Below are 17,755 nucleotides of genomic sequence, written 5' to 3'. Positions count from 1 at the left end.
AATTCCTACAAGAGTTGGGATTATCACAAGAAAAATATGTTTTGTATCGTGATAGTCAAAGTGCAATTCATCTCGACAGGAACTCAACTTCTCATTCAATGCTAAAGCATATTGAAGTCTGATGTCATCGAATACGAGATGCATTCGAGATGAAGCAATTATCATTATAGAAAATCCATATTGATGAGAATGAGTTAGATATGATGACAACGATCTTACATTAAGGAAAATTTGCTATCTGGATGGAGAAAGATAATTTGGTTTACTATGGAAGTTCCAAGAGAACTTGTAGTGTATCAATTAATTGGTGAGGGGGAGATTTGTTAACTGGTTCACCAATTTATTGGATCCACACTAACTTAATTAAGAAAAATAAAATGTATTTTTCTTTATGGGCTCCAAATTAATTATGCAATTTAAAATTATAAGTAACCCTTTACATGTGTTCAGAGGAGGATAAAATAGAATAGGAGAAAAGAGATAGGAGCTATGAGTGTCCTATGTGAGAAAAGGAAAAAAAGTCGTTAGAGAATAAGAAGTAGAGAGTAGCCAATTTGTCTTACGCAAGTTTGTGCAAAGAAGTTGTCTTGAAAAAAATATTTTATTCCTCATCTCATATATTAGGTTCCTTCTATTGTTTATTTAAGTATTTATTGGAGTTTGTTATTCACCTTGTTGGTGAAGAGATTATTTTCTATTGATTGTTGGAAACTCCAAAAAAAAACTTATAATGTATCAATTAATTATTACTAGTGAAAGATTTTATTAGACTAGGTTTCATAGATTTTTCCTCCTTATTGAGGTTTTCCCACGTTGGTGCTGGCTAGTTTCCCTTTTTTCTATTCTTTTAGTATATCATTATTTTTGCATATTATTTATATATGGAAGCTTGGGTCCTGGTTTTTCTTTTGCTTGTTATTTAATATTTTTATCATCTTCCTAATAACATAATCTCATGGAAACTTACTTAATATTCATCTGAGTCTTGATTGTTGTGTAAATGTATATGTGATGCCTTAATGGAGGTAATAAAGTTGAATGTAAGAAATTTTAATGCGATTTATTTTTGATGCCTTAATTCAAATAATGTTTTTGATGTCACTGTAATAGTTTCATATGATTTATTTTTTCTGAGCAAAAAGTTTCATATGATGTTTAGTTATCAAATTGATGAACTATAGGTATATTTTTATTATTTTATGTGGTATAAAAAAACAGTCTTAAAAACCAAATGAGATGAGTACAGTTTTAAATTCTAGGTTTGACTTGCGAGAAAGGAGACGCCGTACCTAACGAGACACGCACATTGTAACATTACCTGCCAAACATTTGACACCAACGCAGAGGATGTACATTGTACACGACACATTGGAGCATCACGGCTACTGTAACTGCTTTAACAGTCGTCACACTTTTATTTACAGCACGGTTAAATTCCAAATCTCGTAACCTTTCTGTATATTAACCTCTCTTTCTCTTCACATAAGTAAACGTATCTGCGTTGCAACTTCCTACCACTATCTCTTCTCATTAGACCAATTCCTCCCTTCACATTCATCATTCCCTGCAAACTTTTTCTTCCTCACACCAAATTTTCTAATCCTCCCTCACACAGAACAATATGAAGACTCGCACCTCTACCAAAATCTCTGCATCGTGGATTCCCATCTTCTCTGTCTTTTCCTTCATTCTTGGTATGCTCATCACAAGCAGGTATCTCTATTAAACTCTCCCCCCTCTCGTAGATTCTGCCTTTTTAATTGTTTTGAGCTGTGAATTTGTAAACTTTGGTTTGTGGGGCTTGTTTTATGAGAGGTTAAACATCATGGTCCGATCCTGAGAATTTGTTTGACTGCAGGATGTGGGACCCACCTGAATCAAACGGGATGCTTATTGCGCAGCATCAGCAGGACCAACAGCTGCAAGTGATCTCAGGCGACTGCGCGACCAAGAAGGCATGTTTCTGTTTCCTATGAAGTTTTTCACAGCAAAGTGTTTCATTTTGTTTTGCTTTGGTTTTTGAAATCTCAGTCTTTTTCCCATCAGATGCAGCCCAAGGATGCAGTGAGCGAGTTACAGAAGACCCATGAAGCCATCCAGTGAGTGCCACCTGGATTCCGTTTCAATTTCTCCAGATTTGTTTGAAGTTCAAGTTTTTTTTTTTTTTTTTTTTTTTTAAATTATTGATGTTTGTTTCAATTTCTTGGGGGCATGCCAGAGCTTTAGACAAACAAGTTTCCATGCTTCAGATGGAGCTAGCAGCAGCTAGGAGTTCTCGTGAAAATGGGATCTCTGATTCGAATACTTCAACCACCACTTCCGAGGAAGGTTCTGCAAGGAAGAAGGCATTTATAGTGATTGGCATAAACACGGCTTTCAGTAGCAGGAAGAGGCGTGATTCAGTAAGAGAGACTTGGATGCCTCAAGGTAAAAATAAATAAATAAAATCTGTTTTTAGGAGTCAACTATAAGGGCACAAAAGTTTCTAAAATGGAACCATATTCGTAACGCCTATTTTTAAGGGGATAATTGCCCTAATTAATTTCTAAAATGTTGCTTTTGGTATTCACGTTTTGATCAGGTGAACAACTTCTTCAGTTGGAACGGGAGAAGGGAATTGTTATCAGGTTCATGATTGGCCACAGGTAATTCCAGTTTGTGTGAACCAGGAGAGATTTATAATGACACCTTTAGAAAATAACGGTACATTAGTGTTATTATTTGAGTTAATGTAACAACACAAAAACGATCGTTCTTGTTTGTTTACCAGAACAAGGTTGTCTCTGTTCACATTACTTATCCAACTGCTAGATAAAAAAAGGGCACCTTTAAAATGGTCATGTGTCAATATTTTGAGTTACCTTAAAGAACTATGATTGACTACAAAAGNGGCTTCTAATATCAGTTGTCCTCTNNGCAGCCCCTTTGTTAGTCAAAGACTCTTACAGCATATCTATTTCTAGTTGTCCTTTCCTTTGAAGTTTGAATCATATTATTGCTTAATCTATCTCTTAACATCAATACTCATTGAAGATATCGACTTGTTTTCTCCGATTATTTTTCCTACTCNGTTTCCTTAATGGCTTGTATTGTGTCTAAAGCATAAACATATTCAAATTTACCACTTAAAATGGTACTAGACTATTAGGTAGCATGTTTTTAAATGGGTTAGGACCATCATAAGTCAGAGTATGGGGTTAACCATGATTTTCATCAAGTAATTTAGTTGATCTCCCTGGAATTTATCTTTTGTTTATGTTGTGTGATATATGAGAAGGTTATGATGGTCAATGGATACAAGAGGTGGCCAGCAGTGATTCTCTCCCGAATGCAATTTTGAATTTAGAGAATTAAGATTAAATACATTTAGATTGTATCAACTTTTATCCTATGATGTGGTCTGTGTTGATAACACGCCAATCCCTTTTTATACTGATCAAAATCTTTGCTAAATTAGGAGACACATCATGAGATGATAAGGAAATATGAAAACCTAGCAAATAGGAAAATTATTCCTAGACATAATCTAAGTTGCTGTAAAATATTTTGAGGTAAAATATCAATATTGTGGGATATATTTTATATATTGTAACAGTTGGTATTCTGCCCATACATGTGAGATTGAAAAGGAAACTTATGAAACTGATATTAATTTCCGTGTTGAGTCAATATGAAAATGTTAAATTTTTTTTTTATCAATTTCCCTATAATTTATTAGTATATAGAGTCATAGACTAAAATCTGCTTCATAATACTTTACCTATAAGAAGCACATTTTAGTCTAAAAACTGAGTTTTGGAAGCTTGATTNTTATTACCTGTGCAAAGGCAATAATAATTGTTCCCCTTTTACTCTGCACTTGTGGAGGGATGGTTATCGTTACCTTGCTAAGAAACTTTTTAATTTATGTGTACATTATCCTAAGTGAAAGATGAAATGNTTATATATGGGTTGCTACTTAAAGTCGCTAACGTGGGAGATATTGCCATTGTTGTCTCAGTGCAACTTCCAACAGCATACTAGATCGAGCTATTGATTCAGAAGAAGCTTTGCACAAAGACTTTCTTCGCCTAGTAAGGCATATTATTGTTAATAAAAAAGAGTGTGAGAAAACATTGGATAATCTGGCAGGAGTTTGATATGTGATTTTTNATCATGTTGTAGGAACATGTTGAAGGGTATCACGAGCTGTCTGCAAAAACAAAGATTTTCTTTTCTACCGCAGTTGCAAAATGGGATGCTGATTTCTATGTCAAGGTTGATGATGATGTCCATGTTAATTTAGGTATATTCTATCTCAGGATTCTGGATTTCTTATNTTTTCTGGCCATTTTATTTTCTTTACCACCTTCCTCTGCCCCATTTCTCTCACAAATAAGCTTTGATATTCTAACATGTGATGCTGTCTAGGTGTCCTGGCAACAACCCTTGCTCGTCACCGATCAAAACCCAGGGTCTACATTGGGTGTATGAAATCAGGGCCTGTCCTTTCCAGAAAGTAAGTCCATTTTTCTGCTGGATACCCTTCTTCTATGTCCCTCGTCGTGGTTTTGTACTTATGTTTGACTTTTGTTTCGTATCTTAGGGATGTCAAATACCATGAACCTGAGTTTTGGAAGTTTGGAGAAGAGGGGAACAAATACTTTCGACATGCAACTGGGCAGATATATGCAATCTCTAAAGATCTGGCCACATACATTTCCATCAACCAGTACGCATATGATATTTTTCCTGCATTGCTTAATTTGCTATTTTCTGATTTATGGGCCACTACTATGTACTTTTTGCTAGATAATTTGTACAGGAATAAGTCTTCGTGCAAATGATAGTTCAGCATTTTTTTTTTCTGAAAGAAAATTACGTATTTTGCATGATGTTGGAAAGCTGTCTTAATTGTGATCTTAGGTTTTAGTTGTGTTCTCTTCGGAGCTCTAAGAATTGTCATGGAATATTGTGTGCACAAGAAATTTTATGTGGATCATAAATATGACTGCAGGCCTATTTTGCATAAGTATGCCAATGAAGATGTCTCGCTTGGTGCATGGTTCATTGGTCTTGAAGTTGAGCATATTGATGACCGCAGTATGTGCTGTGGAACTCCTCCAGGTATTTAACATGAAAATATGTAACCAGAAAACCATCTCTGGTCTGTACAGCAATAATGTTGTGGCTTTTAGTACTCAGTTTCTTAATTCCCCCAATCTCACCTTTTTTTTTTTTTTGGTTTTGGCAATGATCCTGATTTATGTTTGATGTTTGTGTAGACTGTGAGTGGAAGGCACAAGCAGGTAACATATGTGTTGCCTCATTTGATTGGAGCTGCAGTGGAATCTGCAAGTCAGTGGAGAAGATTAAATATGTCCACTCAAAGTGTGGAGAGGGGGATGGAGCTGTTTGGAGTGCTTTATTTTAGATACTTTCAAAGGAAAATGGTTTTTTGGTGGTTTGGAGAGAGACTAATTATTTAACTGCAGCTGGAACAAAGGCATTTTTCAGTTTTGAGAATGATTATTTTCTGCAAATAGGTAGATATAACATGGAGCATCTGGCAAACAAGGCTGGTTCATAATTTTTTGTGGAAAGCTGAAGGTAGCAATTGCCTGGATATGGATATGACGGTCTTCCAGTGATGTGGGGGAGATATGACAACAACCATTCAGGGTTTATACAATGTTTTTGTCCATATGAGGACGAGATTGGTTGTTGTGCCCTTTGTAATGAAAAACAATGTATTGATAGTTCTTCTAATGCGTTAAATTTTATCACTATTTCGATGCAATCAAAGGTTGAACTTTAAAATATTTACGTTTCATCTAGAAATTATTTCAAACATCTTAGGGCCACTCACCTGATTATGAAAAGTCATAGGAAATGGACATTGACAAAATACAAACGAATTCAACTGCATCAGTATATCATATCAGGTCAAATTTGCCATGCGATTACAACTGTGACCTCCTCAACCAAACCTATCATCACTATGTTACCATACCAATCACTATTTATTTGTTAAACCTATTTTACTCTTTTAATATATGTTTTAATATTTTATATATATTGCACTTCTTTGAATTAATTATCAACATTAATCATTCATTCTAATACTATTATTGATTTAACGACTAATAAAATTAAATTGAATCAATACCTTAAAACAATGAATTTATACATCTTGGTATTTCGCTTTCTAATTTTTATTCAAAAAGTCAAACTTAGATTTGTATTTAAATTTCCAACAATTAATTTATAATATAATATAAATATTTAAAAATACATATAATAATAACAGTACCCTGAATTTGTGGAATGTGTTTAACTTTATAATAACAGTACCCTGAGAAACGCACATTGTGAAATGTTAGCACCATGTTTAATTGTACGTGAAGTTGTGGAATGTGTTTAACTTTTTTTTTTCTTTCGGTAAATTTTGGTATTTTTAATTATTGTTTTTGTTGAAAGTTTAAGAATTGTTTGTTTTTTATGATAATTTGAAGTGTACAAAACGTTCTATGTTATGAACATATCATAAATGATTTAATATCGTAAATTCATTAATATGTATGAATGATAATTATCTCACACAAATATTTCTATTATATTAATATACATTCTTATTAATTTACAGTAAAATTTTACTGCCAATTCATGACAATTAAACTTTAAAGTTTTAACCAAAATAGCTCAATTAATAATATTATCTATTATTATTAATTAGGTTTAAATCTCTTTTTGGTCCTAAGTTATAAGCAATGTTCAGTTTAGTCCCCGTTTTTAAAAATGTAAATCTTTGGTTCCTAAGTTATAAAAAATGTATCAAATCAGTCATTTTTTGACTTGAAATACTATTTTTGGTTGTTTCTTAACAACTGCTACATATTTAGATTGCTCTGGTTTGTTTCTTAATAATGACAGCACTTTAGAGTCCTCTTTGTCCTTTAACCATGAACATCAAAAAAGGACTCATTTGATACATTTTTTATAACTTAGGAATCAAAGGTTTACATTTTTAAAAGCGAGGAGTAAAGTGAACATCTACTCATAACTTAGGGACCAAAAAGAGGTTTAAATCTATTAATTAATGTAATTTTAGTATGAAGTCTTATATATTGATGTTAATAAATTAATTTGTTATTTTGTGTGTATTTAAATTTAACTTAAGAAAAGTTTAGTTGAACTTAATTCAAAGTGGAAAAAGAAATAATTGTCAACTGTTAAGTTATTTGGAATTTGAAGTCAATTTTAGTTACAAATGAATCTGAAAAAAAAAAGTTTTCAACGTGTTATTATAGTGTTTAATAAAAACTCAAAATTTATTTAGATGTTCTAACTAAAATCTAAACATTTTTTGTGTGTAATAAAACGTAGTTAATGTTATTAATTGGATGAATAGTTTGGTATCTAAAGGATAAATTCCATCAACATACATGGATACGATCATATCTATAATGTAAAAGAAATTTAATTTAATTTTTTTATGATTTAGGATTATTATAGTAACAATGAGTTATTTATAATATTTTAGGATATAAATTCCTAATTGTAGTTTGTATACGGTTATTTATTTATAATTATTTTTTATCTCGGAATATTTAGTAATTATTGTCTTAGTAAAATTAAATAGGTAACATCTTATCTAATGGTATAAATTATTAAATAAAATAATATAAATATGATAATCAACAAGAAATTATTATCTTAGCAAAATTAAATATATAACATCTTATCTAATATAAAATTATTAAATAATATAAATATGATAATCAACCATAAATTATTATCTTACTAAAATTAAATATGTAACATCTAATAGTATAAAATTATTAAATAAAATAATATAAATATGATAATTAACCAGAGAAGATAATTATATAACTATTATGTTACTGTCATTCGTAAATATGTATTTGAATATATGGAGAGTTACATTTACACAATAACATAAACTAAAGTTTTAAAAGAAAAGAGTTTTATAACATAGATTATACACAACGTAAGTTATTCTAAATTAGGTTGTTGTCTCCTTCTCACCTTGTACAGGATTAGCAAGAATATTTTCATCTGTTCACACTATTAGGGTAATTATCTCAAATAAGGAAAAAAACAAAACAAAGGAAAGGTTAAACCAATATGCAAAAGATTTGATAAAAACAAACAATAGTCATAATATATCAATGTATCACTACACATGTATAACATACCACCCTTCACATATTCATACAAATAATTAACACTAAAATCTATTATCTGAATACGCATCTTTGATATATGACTTCAATATATGTATACATTTGTAGTAGTATTTATGTTCTATAAAATCAAACAAAGGAGTCATCACCTTACCATCTACAAAGTTAGTTCTCTTTATGCTTATGACCAACAGTCCATTGGTTAGAACCTCCTGTGCCTCTCACCATATAACTCATTCTATTATATTTGAGTCTAAATAGTTATTAGAGTACATGATACCTCTTTTATGACCTCCTATATGTCATGCATACACTAAACATACCACATCACAAAATTTCTCATTGAAATTCTCTCATCAACACTTCAAATCATATTCTCCATAAATAAAAACATCATCATACATCTTGAACATACATATGAATCATAATAATCAATCTTAAATAAGTTATAGCATAAGAAAGCACAACATACACACTGGCGCTTAGCGCAAAACCTCTTGTAAAAGAGAGTGCTCAGCGACAATCTTGACGTTCATTGTCAAACATTTCACAAAATGTGGCACTCAACAACAATACTGATGCACAATAACACTACTTACGCTCAATGTCATTCTTCTCACAAAACATCTCGCTCAACAACACCATTCTTTCGCTTAGCGACCTTAAATTAAATTGTTCTAAACTTATGGTAAAAAGTGGTGCTCAGCGGTATCATACCACTGTTTAACGCCAAATCATTCGCTAAAATGGTCGCTCAACGATATAAATAAAAAATGCTTCCAGACTTGCACAACCAAACTTATGCTCAATGCCACACCATATAACAACAAACTTAAAAACTACGATTTTGGTATACTTGATGCAATGCTTGGTTTAAAAACAATTTTTAATGCCAAAGTGCATACGAACTTGTTCAAACAATTAAATCCTAAGTTCCTCATTTCAACATTAATTCAGATAATTTCAAACAACACATAATCGTTGCAACACATTCAGGTTACTCAACAATTCAAACAACAAATGAACAATTCAAATTACTCAAATAAACCAAACATGCAATTTACCATTTTTGTCACATCTATAATTTAAACAAGGTCATTAGCTTTCATTACCTAATAGATGACCAAACAACTTTAGAACCCTCAAAACACCTTTAGACGCATAAGAAGCCCTATATACTCCTATAAACAATAGAAACATAATCATGACACGCTATTAAGACTACTAATCCATAGATAATACCCTTATAGAAGACTCAGATCCCCATACAAATTAGAACCGTCCACATACACAAAAAAAAATGTACAAACTAAGGAAAAAATACAGAAAACTAACTTACTCTATTACAAAAATCAATCGAATAGATATGAAAAACTTGTCTCAAAGATTATTCTAACAATTTCTAATATTCAAACAGGTATAAAGATGTTTAGACAATTTAAAAACAGAATAGAAAACTCTAAATTAAAGAAATAATATGATTTAAGATAATAAAAACTCATTTATAAAAATTATATCTTTACTTTAAATTTTTATTATTAAAATAATCATATCTCATTATTATTTTTCTATTATTAATTCTAAAATATTATTTTTTAGATTTTTATAGAATAAATATAAGATATTATTAAATAATTGTAAAATTAGCCATAAGCGAAGAGATATTTACCAAGTTTTTCATAAAATTAAGAATTCGAGTAAGAGCTAAATTTTATTTAAATGATTCATTTATTAGATATATACGTTAACTCAATATGTTTTGACAGTAATATACGTAAAGCTAACTGAGAACTATATAATTAAAAGAAATATCATAATTTATTTTATTGATTATTGAAAATAAAAATGTTAGTTCAAACTAATCCAATTATAAAATTATCATTGGAGAAGTATCACGATCAATAAATTAATCTGATTCATTTATTACTAGCTTAATGTCAAACAAGTAAAACACATAACAATTAGTATTGCTAGTTTAATATTAAATACGTACCTACTAACAATGAATTTTTGAAAGAAGAAAGAATGGTACAAAGTTAGGATGCAGATTTCTAATCTTGGAATTTTAATTTCACTCCAATGTCTGTATCAATTCTCATTGCATAGCACTAAATCTAAGTTTATTTCTAAACTTATATGTGCAATTATCATTTAATTTAATGATTATTATTAAACGAATTTATTTATATATTATTATAATTATGAGAGGGGAAAGCATGTAATAAAATGTCTAGATTTTGTGTGAAATGAGATGATAATTGTGTTTGATCGCGTCCTCCGTCTTGGGCGGTGTGAACGAGGCGGCGGAGAATGGAAAACGCCGATGTATTCTTGGGCTTACAGGACTTCCTCGAGCGCATGCGGCAGCCCTCCGCCGCTGAATTCGTCAAAGCAATCAAAAGGTTTCTCTGAGCTCTCATGCTTTTTACATTGCGATCACGATTTAGGTTTGGAATGGGAACCCTAACTAACGAAGTGAGATTTTCGCAGTTTTATCGTTTCATTTTCGAACAATGCTCCTGATCCCGAGAGGGACAGTGCCTTGGTTCAAGCGTTTCTTGCGAAAATGGAAGCGGATTTCAGGGCTCATCCACTCTGGGCTGGTTGCTCTGAAGAGGAGCTCGAAAGTGCCGGTGAAGTCAGTTTCTGCTTAACTCATAACTTGCTTTTTCTACTTGTTCGCTATAAATGAAGATACATTTCAATTTTACAGTAACTAATCAACTAACTTGCTCTACTGTCACCTCACATTTAAGACATTTCAAGTTTTATTTTCTGCGTTGGTTCTCCGGTTGATTGTATTGGGTTATTTTTACGACCACTGCTACAACTCACTCATCCTTTCATGTCCTATTTACGGGTCTTTCCCTCAATAATGATGAATTCTGTAAGGCACAAATGAAGATCCAAAGTTTTATGCATAAAAAATATAGAATTGAATTGAAGATACCGAACATAAGGCATAAATGTTAAGGAAGAGTAGCGGGTCTGCGAATAGCAGTATAGCGCTTATTAATTAATGAATTGCTGTTCTGGGATCGTGCCTGATTATCTGAGATGATTATTTTAGCTCTTAAAAACATGAAATTTGAGTGAGATGTTCATGAGCACCAGAACTCTAGTGGAAATGAATCAATCTGAATTCTCATCTTATGGCCTGCTTTTTTGTGCCTGTTTAAAGAAAAAAGCTCCATTGCTAGAAAACTTGTTTTTTAAGTTTATAATAATTAGAAGGAAACACCAAACGACTGACGCACCCCAGTCCCGGATGCCCCTTGCTTCGTGAAAGTATTGGAGAGGATAATTGTACAGTGTTTCTCTTACATATGCGAAAAGGTCGTGACTGGATTTGCTCATGACCAACCGGTGACCAAGGTGAAACTTTACCGGTGTGTTAGCGTTTGTAATTAACGGAAAACAACAAAATCATAAAATATTCTTCCAGTACTTCTGTCAGGAGTCAAAAAAAGATGGTTTTTGAAAAAAGGTTCTGAAGAAAAGCTTTATTTTGAAATCACATTTTATTTTTATTTTTTGTTTCAAGGTTTGTTCAAATTCACCTTTAAAACCTAGGCGAGAGATTGTGTATTGATTCAAATAATATATAAACGTAAGAGAACTGTAAATATTTGGAAATATTCAGAAAGGCTATGGATAATGTAGATGTCTTAGTTTGAAACGGTGTTGTTATGTAGCCGCACTATAAAGCTTTTGCACAGAGGAGTTTCATGGATCCGTGATGGCGACTCTGTCTATTATTGTTTTTATTTTTATTATCACAGCATTCATCTTGCATCTTCTTGTCATCTCTGTCAATTCTCTAGCCAATTGAACTTTTAACATTATGATTATTTTTATTCATTTGTTTTTATCTGCATAAAAAGTAATTTTTTATACTATGATAATTTATATCATATATGTTAACTGTTATCTAACTTCCGCCATATGCCCAGGACACAATCTGCTATATGATATGGTGGATTATTCAATTTCCCCAATTGATAACACTTCTATGATCTTTGAATTATGGTGTTGGCGTCTGTATGTTCTTTTTACAGTCTATTAATTTCAATATAGAATCTACTAACTTGTAGAAATTTATTTGGGAAGTTGGGTAATCATCTGATGCAATCTTAGCATAAAAGACAACACTTAACAATTAATGTTTACTACTAAAAATATTATGCTAGCATACGCAAGTCAATTTCTCATTCACTGTCGGTTCACATTTTTCTCCTTAGCTTTCTTAATATTTACTCTTTTGTGTTACATTGTCGTAAATACTCGTTTATTTATTCTATTATTGAATCCCTTGTGAGTGCGTATTGTCTTGCAAGCCTGGTTTGCCCAGGACATCTAACTCACTGTCATACTTCATTTTAGGTTTGTGAGATCCAATGTTGTAGAGAAAACCAGAAAGAAATAAAAATACTATAATTTCCATTCGCATGAATTTCACTTAAACTTAGTGTGCAGTGAGTGAGACAATTTTTTTCAAAAATTTGTTACGCAAAGTATAGAAGGTTGTTATCTTTCAGCTTCAATATTAGGTAAATAATACTTGGACTGCTGCCACACCTAACGTTAACAGAGGGTTTTGATGATGCACAATGTGTATATTATAGTCAACACAAGTATTTTTATAAGCAAGTTCAATTCCACTTCATCTGCCATTTCTTTTATGAAAGTCGTTTTAGGAAAGCTCATTCTTTTTGCTTTAATATTCCCTGGTAGTTATAAGCACGTTAAATAAGTTTCAATTGATCATGTTGTTTTCCTGGAATACAACACAAATTCATTCGAGTAAGGAGTTGAGTGTTAGCTCCTGCATCTGTGTACATTTTGTTTTTCATAGAAAACATTGTTCTATATTCTTGTTAAATTCTTTTAGTATATAGTGCTTCTACAGTGACTGATTGCTTTACCTCTGAATTTTGATCATATACAGGGGCTTGAGAAGTATGTCATGACAAAGTTGTTTGCTCGTGTATTTGCTTCAGTTCCAGATGATGTAAAACTTGATGACCAACTTTCCGAGAAGATGGCTTTGATTCAACAATTTGTTCGACCTGAAAATTTGGATATCAAGCCACCATTTCAGAATGAATCATCGTGGTTGGTGAGTCCCATTCAAAAGTAATCTGACCTAGCTCACAGTATGTAATTATGTCATCTAAGTTCATTTTCCTCTTGTTAACAACATTTATCACTTAAAAAAGGGACACTAAGTGTATTTTATGTTTAATGAATTCTTCTATCATCTACTATTATTGCTAAAAGATCAGTCTCAAATGCTACATAATTCTTCTCATATCTCTCGTATTTGTAGTTTGGTTTTTAATGCTATTGTTTGTAACATTTTTGGTATAGCTCAATCATAATTTAATTGAACTTGTTGATTAGTTTCTATGCTTGACCCCCCACCAACTACCTGTTTTTTGACTTGGGTCATCAGCACCACAAACAATGTGATCTAAGTTCATATCACAAGGATCCTTATTCTTATAATTTAGTTTTAGCATATTATATAACAGCTGGCGTATTCCTTCTCCACATTTTACTTATTTATTACTAATGTTTTTATCCAATGCCTTTAGATTGATTAGTTTTTGGGCATGTCGTACTTGGATTTCAATGGAATTTAGATCCATTGGTTCTTGATTCTCCAAATTTTCTTCAAAATAAGTTTTCTGTCCGATGTATCCTTGGGCTTTTACTAGATGGTAGTCAGTCAATAAGTAAAGATTGTATCAATCTCAGATAGTGATGTGTAGAGGACAACTCTGAAAATGCTATAGCAGGAAGTAGGTTTTTATATTGCGTGCCCTATAGACCCATTGGAAACTTGTATGACTTTTGTTAATATTTGTATGTTTTGTATTACTTATTTTATAAAATTTTATCATTTTTGTGTAGTTATATGTATGTATACATCATAAAAGTTATGAAAAAAAAAATGTCAGAATAACGACTATCCCACAATGGTGTTATTTGGGCCAGCTGCTATCCAGGATTTAAAAACTCTGTCTAGAAGTTGGGTTACCATGATTTTAAAGGTTATAACATAAACTAAACATCATATACTACACGCTAAAAAGATACACAAAGTTAAAGAATTTCATAATAAATAATAAGTCAGCTTACGCATGCAATCACCATCAATCTAGGAGCAATAAGAACATATGAACGACTAACAATGTAAAATACAGAAAGCTGATGAAGAACCTGACCAAAAAGAACATTACAAATTTGATAAGAGTTAGCAAAATGTGAACTGAGAAGTCTAGAGGAACAACAAGGAACATAACATATGAAAGAAAGAAGTCTTGAAAGTGTGAAGGAGCAGAGTTCAAAACAGGAAATAATTTTGTGCAATATTTACCCCATAAACCCAAGCAACAGTGTTCTAGGGGAAATATGGGTTTTTGAACGCTATATCATGGTAGTGCTACTATAGCACACAAAAATCTGCTTATTTGGCCATTATTGCGACCACAATGGTCGCAATTGGAATACTATATCAGTCTAGCACCACTCCGCACTGCCATAACGCCACCACTGACTCCTATAGTTGTAAATACGGAATTTACTAGTTGCTGGCAGCAGCCGTCTAAGAATCTCCCTACGCTTTGTACTTGTGTTTTTACTTTGTTTTGGCTACTAAAATTTACAATTTTGACATGTTCATGGTATTCTTTATATACTTCTGTTTTCTAGAAATGTTATTATATGTCGTATCATTCTTATGGTGGCAGCTCGCACAGAAAGAATTACAGAAGATCAACATGTACAAAGCACCAAGGGACAAACTTGTGTGTATTCTGAATTGTTGCAGGGTTATTAGCAACTTGCTGCTTAATGCTTCGCTTGCTTCCAAAGAGAATCCTCCGGGAGCTGATGAATTTCTTCCTGTGCTTATTTATGTAACCATAAAGGTAATCTCAATGTTTCTTCACAAATTGGTACACGCATAATTCTCAAGTAGAAATAGTTTTGCTTGATAGATGCTATTGTTACTTGTACTATCTATAAAATTATGAGTATGACATGTGGATGTGTGCCTCTATATTTTGGTATTTCCTTTGTTCTATAATGCACATTCTTGCTTGTTTTTTTCACTAATGAAGTTGACTCGCACAGATTAAGCTTGTAATTTATTGATGTTATGTAAACTCACATATGGCTTATTTCAAAAGAAATATTTGACGTGGTTGTTGAAATGCATCTTGCATGCAATGATCCAGCCAGCATGGTCTGACCATATTGCCTGAAAGTTCCACTGATTCTAAAACTCATTGAGCTGCTCATGGTGCTGAGCTGTATGACCTTTACTTCTTAAATGTTTGCTGTCAAAATTATTTGATTCTAGTGTTTCCTTAAAACTGAATTGATGAAGCCAGATAATTCAGACTTTTGGAAGACTTCATATACAGTATTATATTGTGTCCTAAGAAGGTTAAATTTATATTTTATACAGGCTACCAGAAATTGGTAAAAAAGAACGTTAACCATTAGAGCAACTATATATTCTCATAAACTGTATTGTTAACTGCCAGTCTTGATTTTACAGTTTGACAATGTCTTCTAAATGATACTATGCAGGCAAACCCTCCACAACTGCACTCAAATCTACTGTACATACAAAGGTTTAGGCATCAATCTCGATTGGTTGCTGAAGCAGCATATTATTTTACCAACATGCTCTCTGCTGAGTCCTTCATCTCAAACATTGATGCAAAAGCCATTTCAATGGATGAAGCTGAGTTTGATAGTAACATGGAATTTGCTCGTGCTATGCTTTCAGGCATTTCAGTTGATACACAAGATCCTGGTTCACCTTATCAAAATAATGGACAGCATCCGGTAGCAGAACCCACTAGGCACAAAAATAAAGCTTTGAATGATAACAAGGACTCTGCACTACGAACTCCGTCATCTGTTGCAAGATCAGAAGGCAAGAAAGTTGCTTTTGCAGATGAATTACTGATGACAAAAGTTCCATCTCTCTCTGATTTGGAGAATAAAGGGGCAAATATGATCCTGAAGGAGGACAAGTTGAATGAAGTTTTCGGGGAGTTTCCATATTTGTTTGCTAGTGTAGGGGATCTAACAGTAAGTGATGTTGAAGACCTACTAAATAATTACAAACAACTTGTTTTCAAGTATGTCTCTCTTTCTAAAGGATTAGGTGTCTCTCCTACATCTCAGCCGCCAGCCGCCCAAAATAATTCTGAAGACCGTGCTGAAACAACAATAGATTCTTCAGACGGTGGACCTCTAGATGAGAATAATAAATCAGAAGAATCTATTGATAAAACAGAGGATAGTTTGGATAAAGTTTCACCAATCGAGGAGCAAAAAATTGAGCCTGGTTTGTCACAGGATGAGCCAGCTGCTCCAGAGGGTGATGCCCCGATAAAGTAATGAGAAATAACTTCAACCGTTTTCTATAGCACCACATACCCCATTTTTTCACCTTTTTTTTTGTCTGTAAATCTATATGATATCCTTTGAGTGGTGGCTGCTCTCTTTCCTTGTGTCAGGGATGGCCATACCATGACCAACATGCCCTCTGTAACATTGTTCTAAAGTAGATTTTAGGGCTGCAACAAATAGAAATTGTACGTTTCGTTTTGTGATGCAAAAAGAATGCGAAGATTTGAATGTGGTTTTGTTTCAAAACCCCTGTACACTGAAAATTGATTTTATTCGAAAGAAAACTGAGGCCTAACATTAGTAACATAATATGCCAGTTGCATCAGCGTACGGAGAGTTGAAGCTGCGGTGGACACTCATCATGAATCAGGAGCTGATAATCAGAGGTTGGTTATGTATACTCCTCCCCTCGATATTGCAAATTTGTTGTATTGTTGGATGTGAAAGAAAGCTCAACATGAATGGTGGTATGTATTGGTATATGTTTCACTTCCTTGAGTGTTAACTTCAAAATACACGAAGATCAGGAATCATGGAAATTGGGCCTCATGGGCAGAAAATCCAAATCAGCCTCCTTATAAGCACGTTCTTGCACCGACTAGATCTAACCCCATCATCTCCCATCCGTTTAGATTTCACATGAAAGAAAAGGAAGAAAATAAAATAATGTATATGAGGGGAAGGACATACGTAATGCATGTGCAATTCTGGTTTCTTTTCTATGTTTTAACTGAAGGGTGCTTGATTGGAAATCAGGAGGAGATACATGAAATCATGCCCGCCATATCAACAAAAGTAGAATATGCTTCATTTGTAGACGCTGGATAGCACCTTTGCTTTGTCCCTTCCTCTTATATTCTTATGATGACTTTATTCCCTTAATAATGCAGGAATTACATAACCTAGCCCATCTTTGAAATACATGTCCCCTTATTATCTAATACTTGGGGGCAAATTGGGTGAGAGATAGATTCTCCAATAAATAATCCTATTTCTACGGTCCTGTTTCACTGTTCTATAATCTGATTCGGGCTCAAATAACCTTCTGATTTGTCTAGGATCAGGGTTTGTGCATCCAAATTTATTCTAACTTAATTTGAAAAATATGGAGAGTTTTAATAATAATCTATTGT

The 17,755-nt window shown here is 32.7% G+C and overlaps 2 protein-coding genes across 2 annotated transcripts; both read left to right on the top strand.

Moving 5' to 3' along the window:
* The first annotated feature begins 1,398 nt into the window (after positions 1 to 1,398).
* Positions 1,399 to 5,801, top strand: LOC106762722 (probable beta-1,3-galactosyltransferase 5). Its single transcript, XM_014646765.2, is given in 12 exon segments — positions 1,399 to 1,713; positions 1,859 to 1,955; positions 2,047 to 2,099; positions 2,219 to 2,427; positions 2,582 to 2,645; positions 4,001 to 4,073; positions 4,165 to 4,285; positions 4,411 to 4,498; positions 4,586 to 4,711; positions 4,997 to 5,106; positions 5,265 to 5,390; positions 5,393 to 5,801. Coding segments are annotated over 12 exon segments (1,227 nt in total). The 5' UTR covers positions 1,399 to 1,621; the 3' UTR covers positions 5,461 to 5,801.
* Positions 5,802 to 10,428: 4,627 nt separating this feature from the next.
* Positions 10,429 to 16,868, top strand: LOC106762516 (vacuolar protein sorting-associated protein 9A). The gene is made up of 5 exons (XM_014646480.2): positions 10,429 to 10,588; positions 10,677 to 10,824; positions 13,135 to 13,305; positions 14,942 to 15,121; positions 15,789 to 16,868. Exons 1-5 carry the CDS (start codon positions 10,497 to 10,499, stop codon positions 16,608 to 16,610), a joined length of 1,413 nt encoding a protein of 470 aa, XP_014501966.1. The 5' UTR covers positions 10,429 to 10,496; the 3' UTR covers positions 16,611 to 16,868.
* Positions 16,869 to 17,755: the final 887 nt, after the last annotated feature.

Source organism: Vigna radiata, chromosome 5, assembly GCF_000741045.1.
Source record: "Vigna radiata var. radiata cultivar VC1973A chromosome 5, Vradiata_ver6, whole genome shotgun sequence".
NCBI lineage: Eukaryota > Viridiplantae > Streptophyta > Magnoliopsida > Fabales > Fabaceae > Vigna > Vigna radiata.
This window is presented reverse-complemented; position numbering and strand designations above follow the sequence as displayed.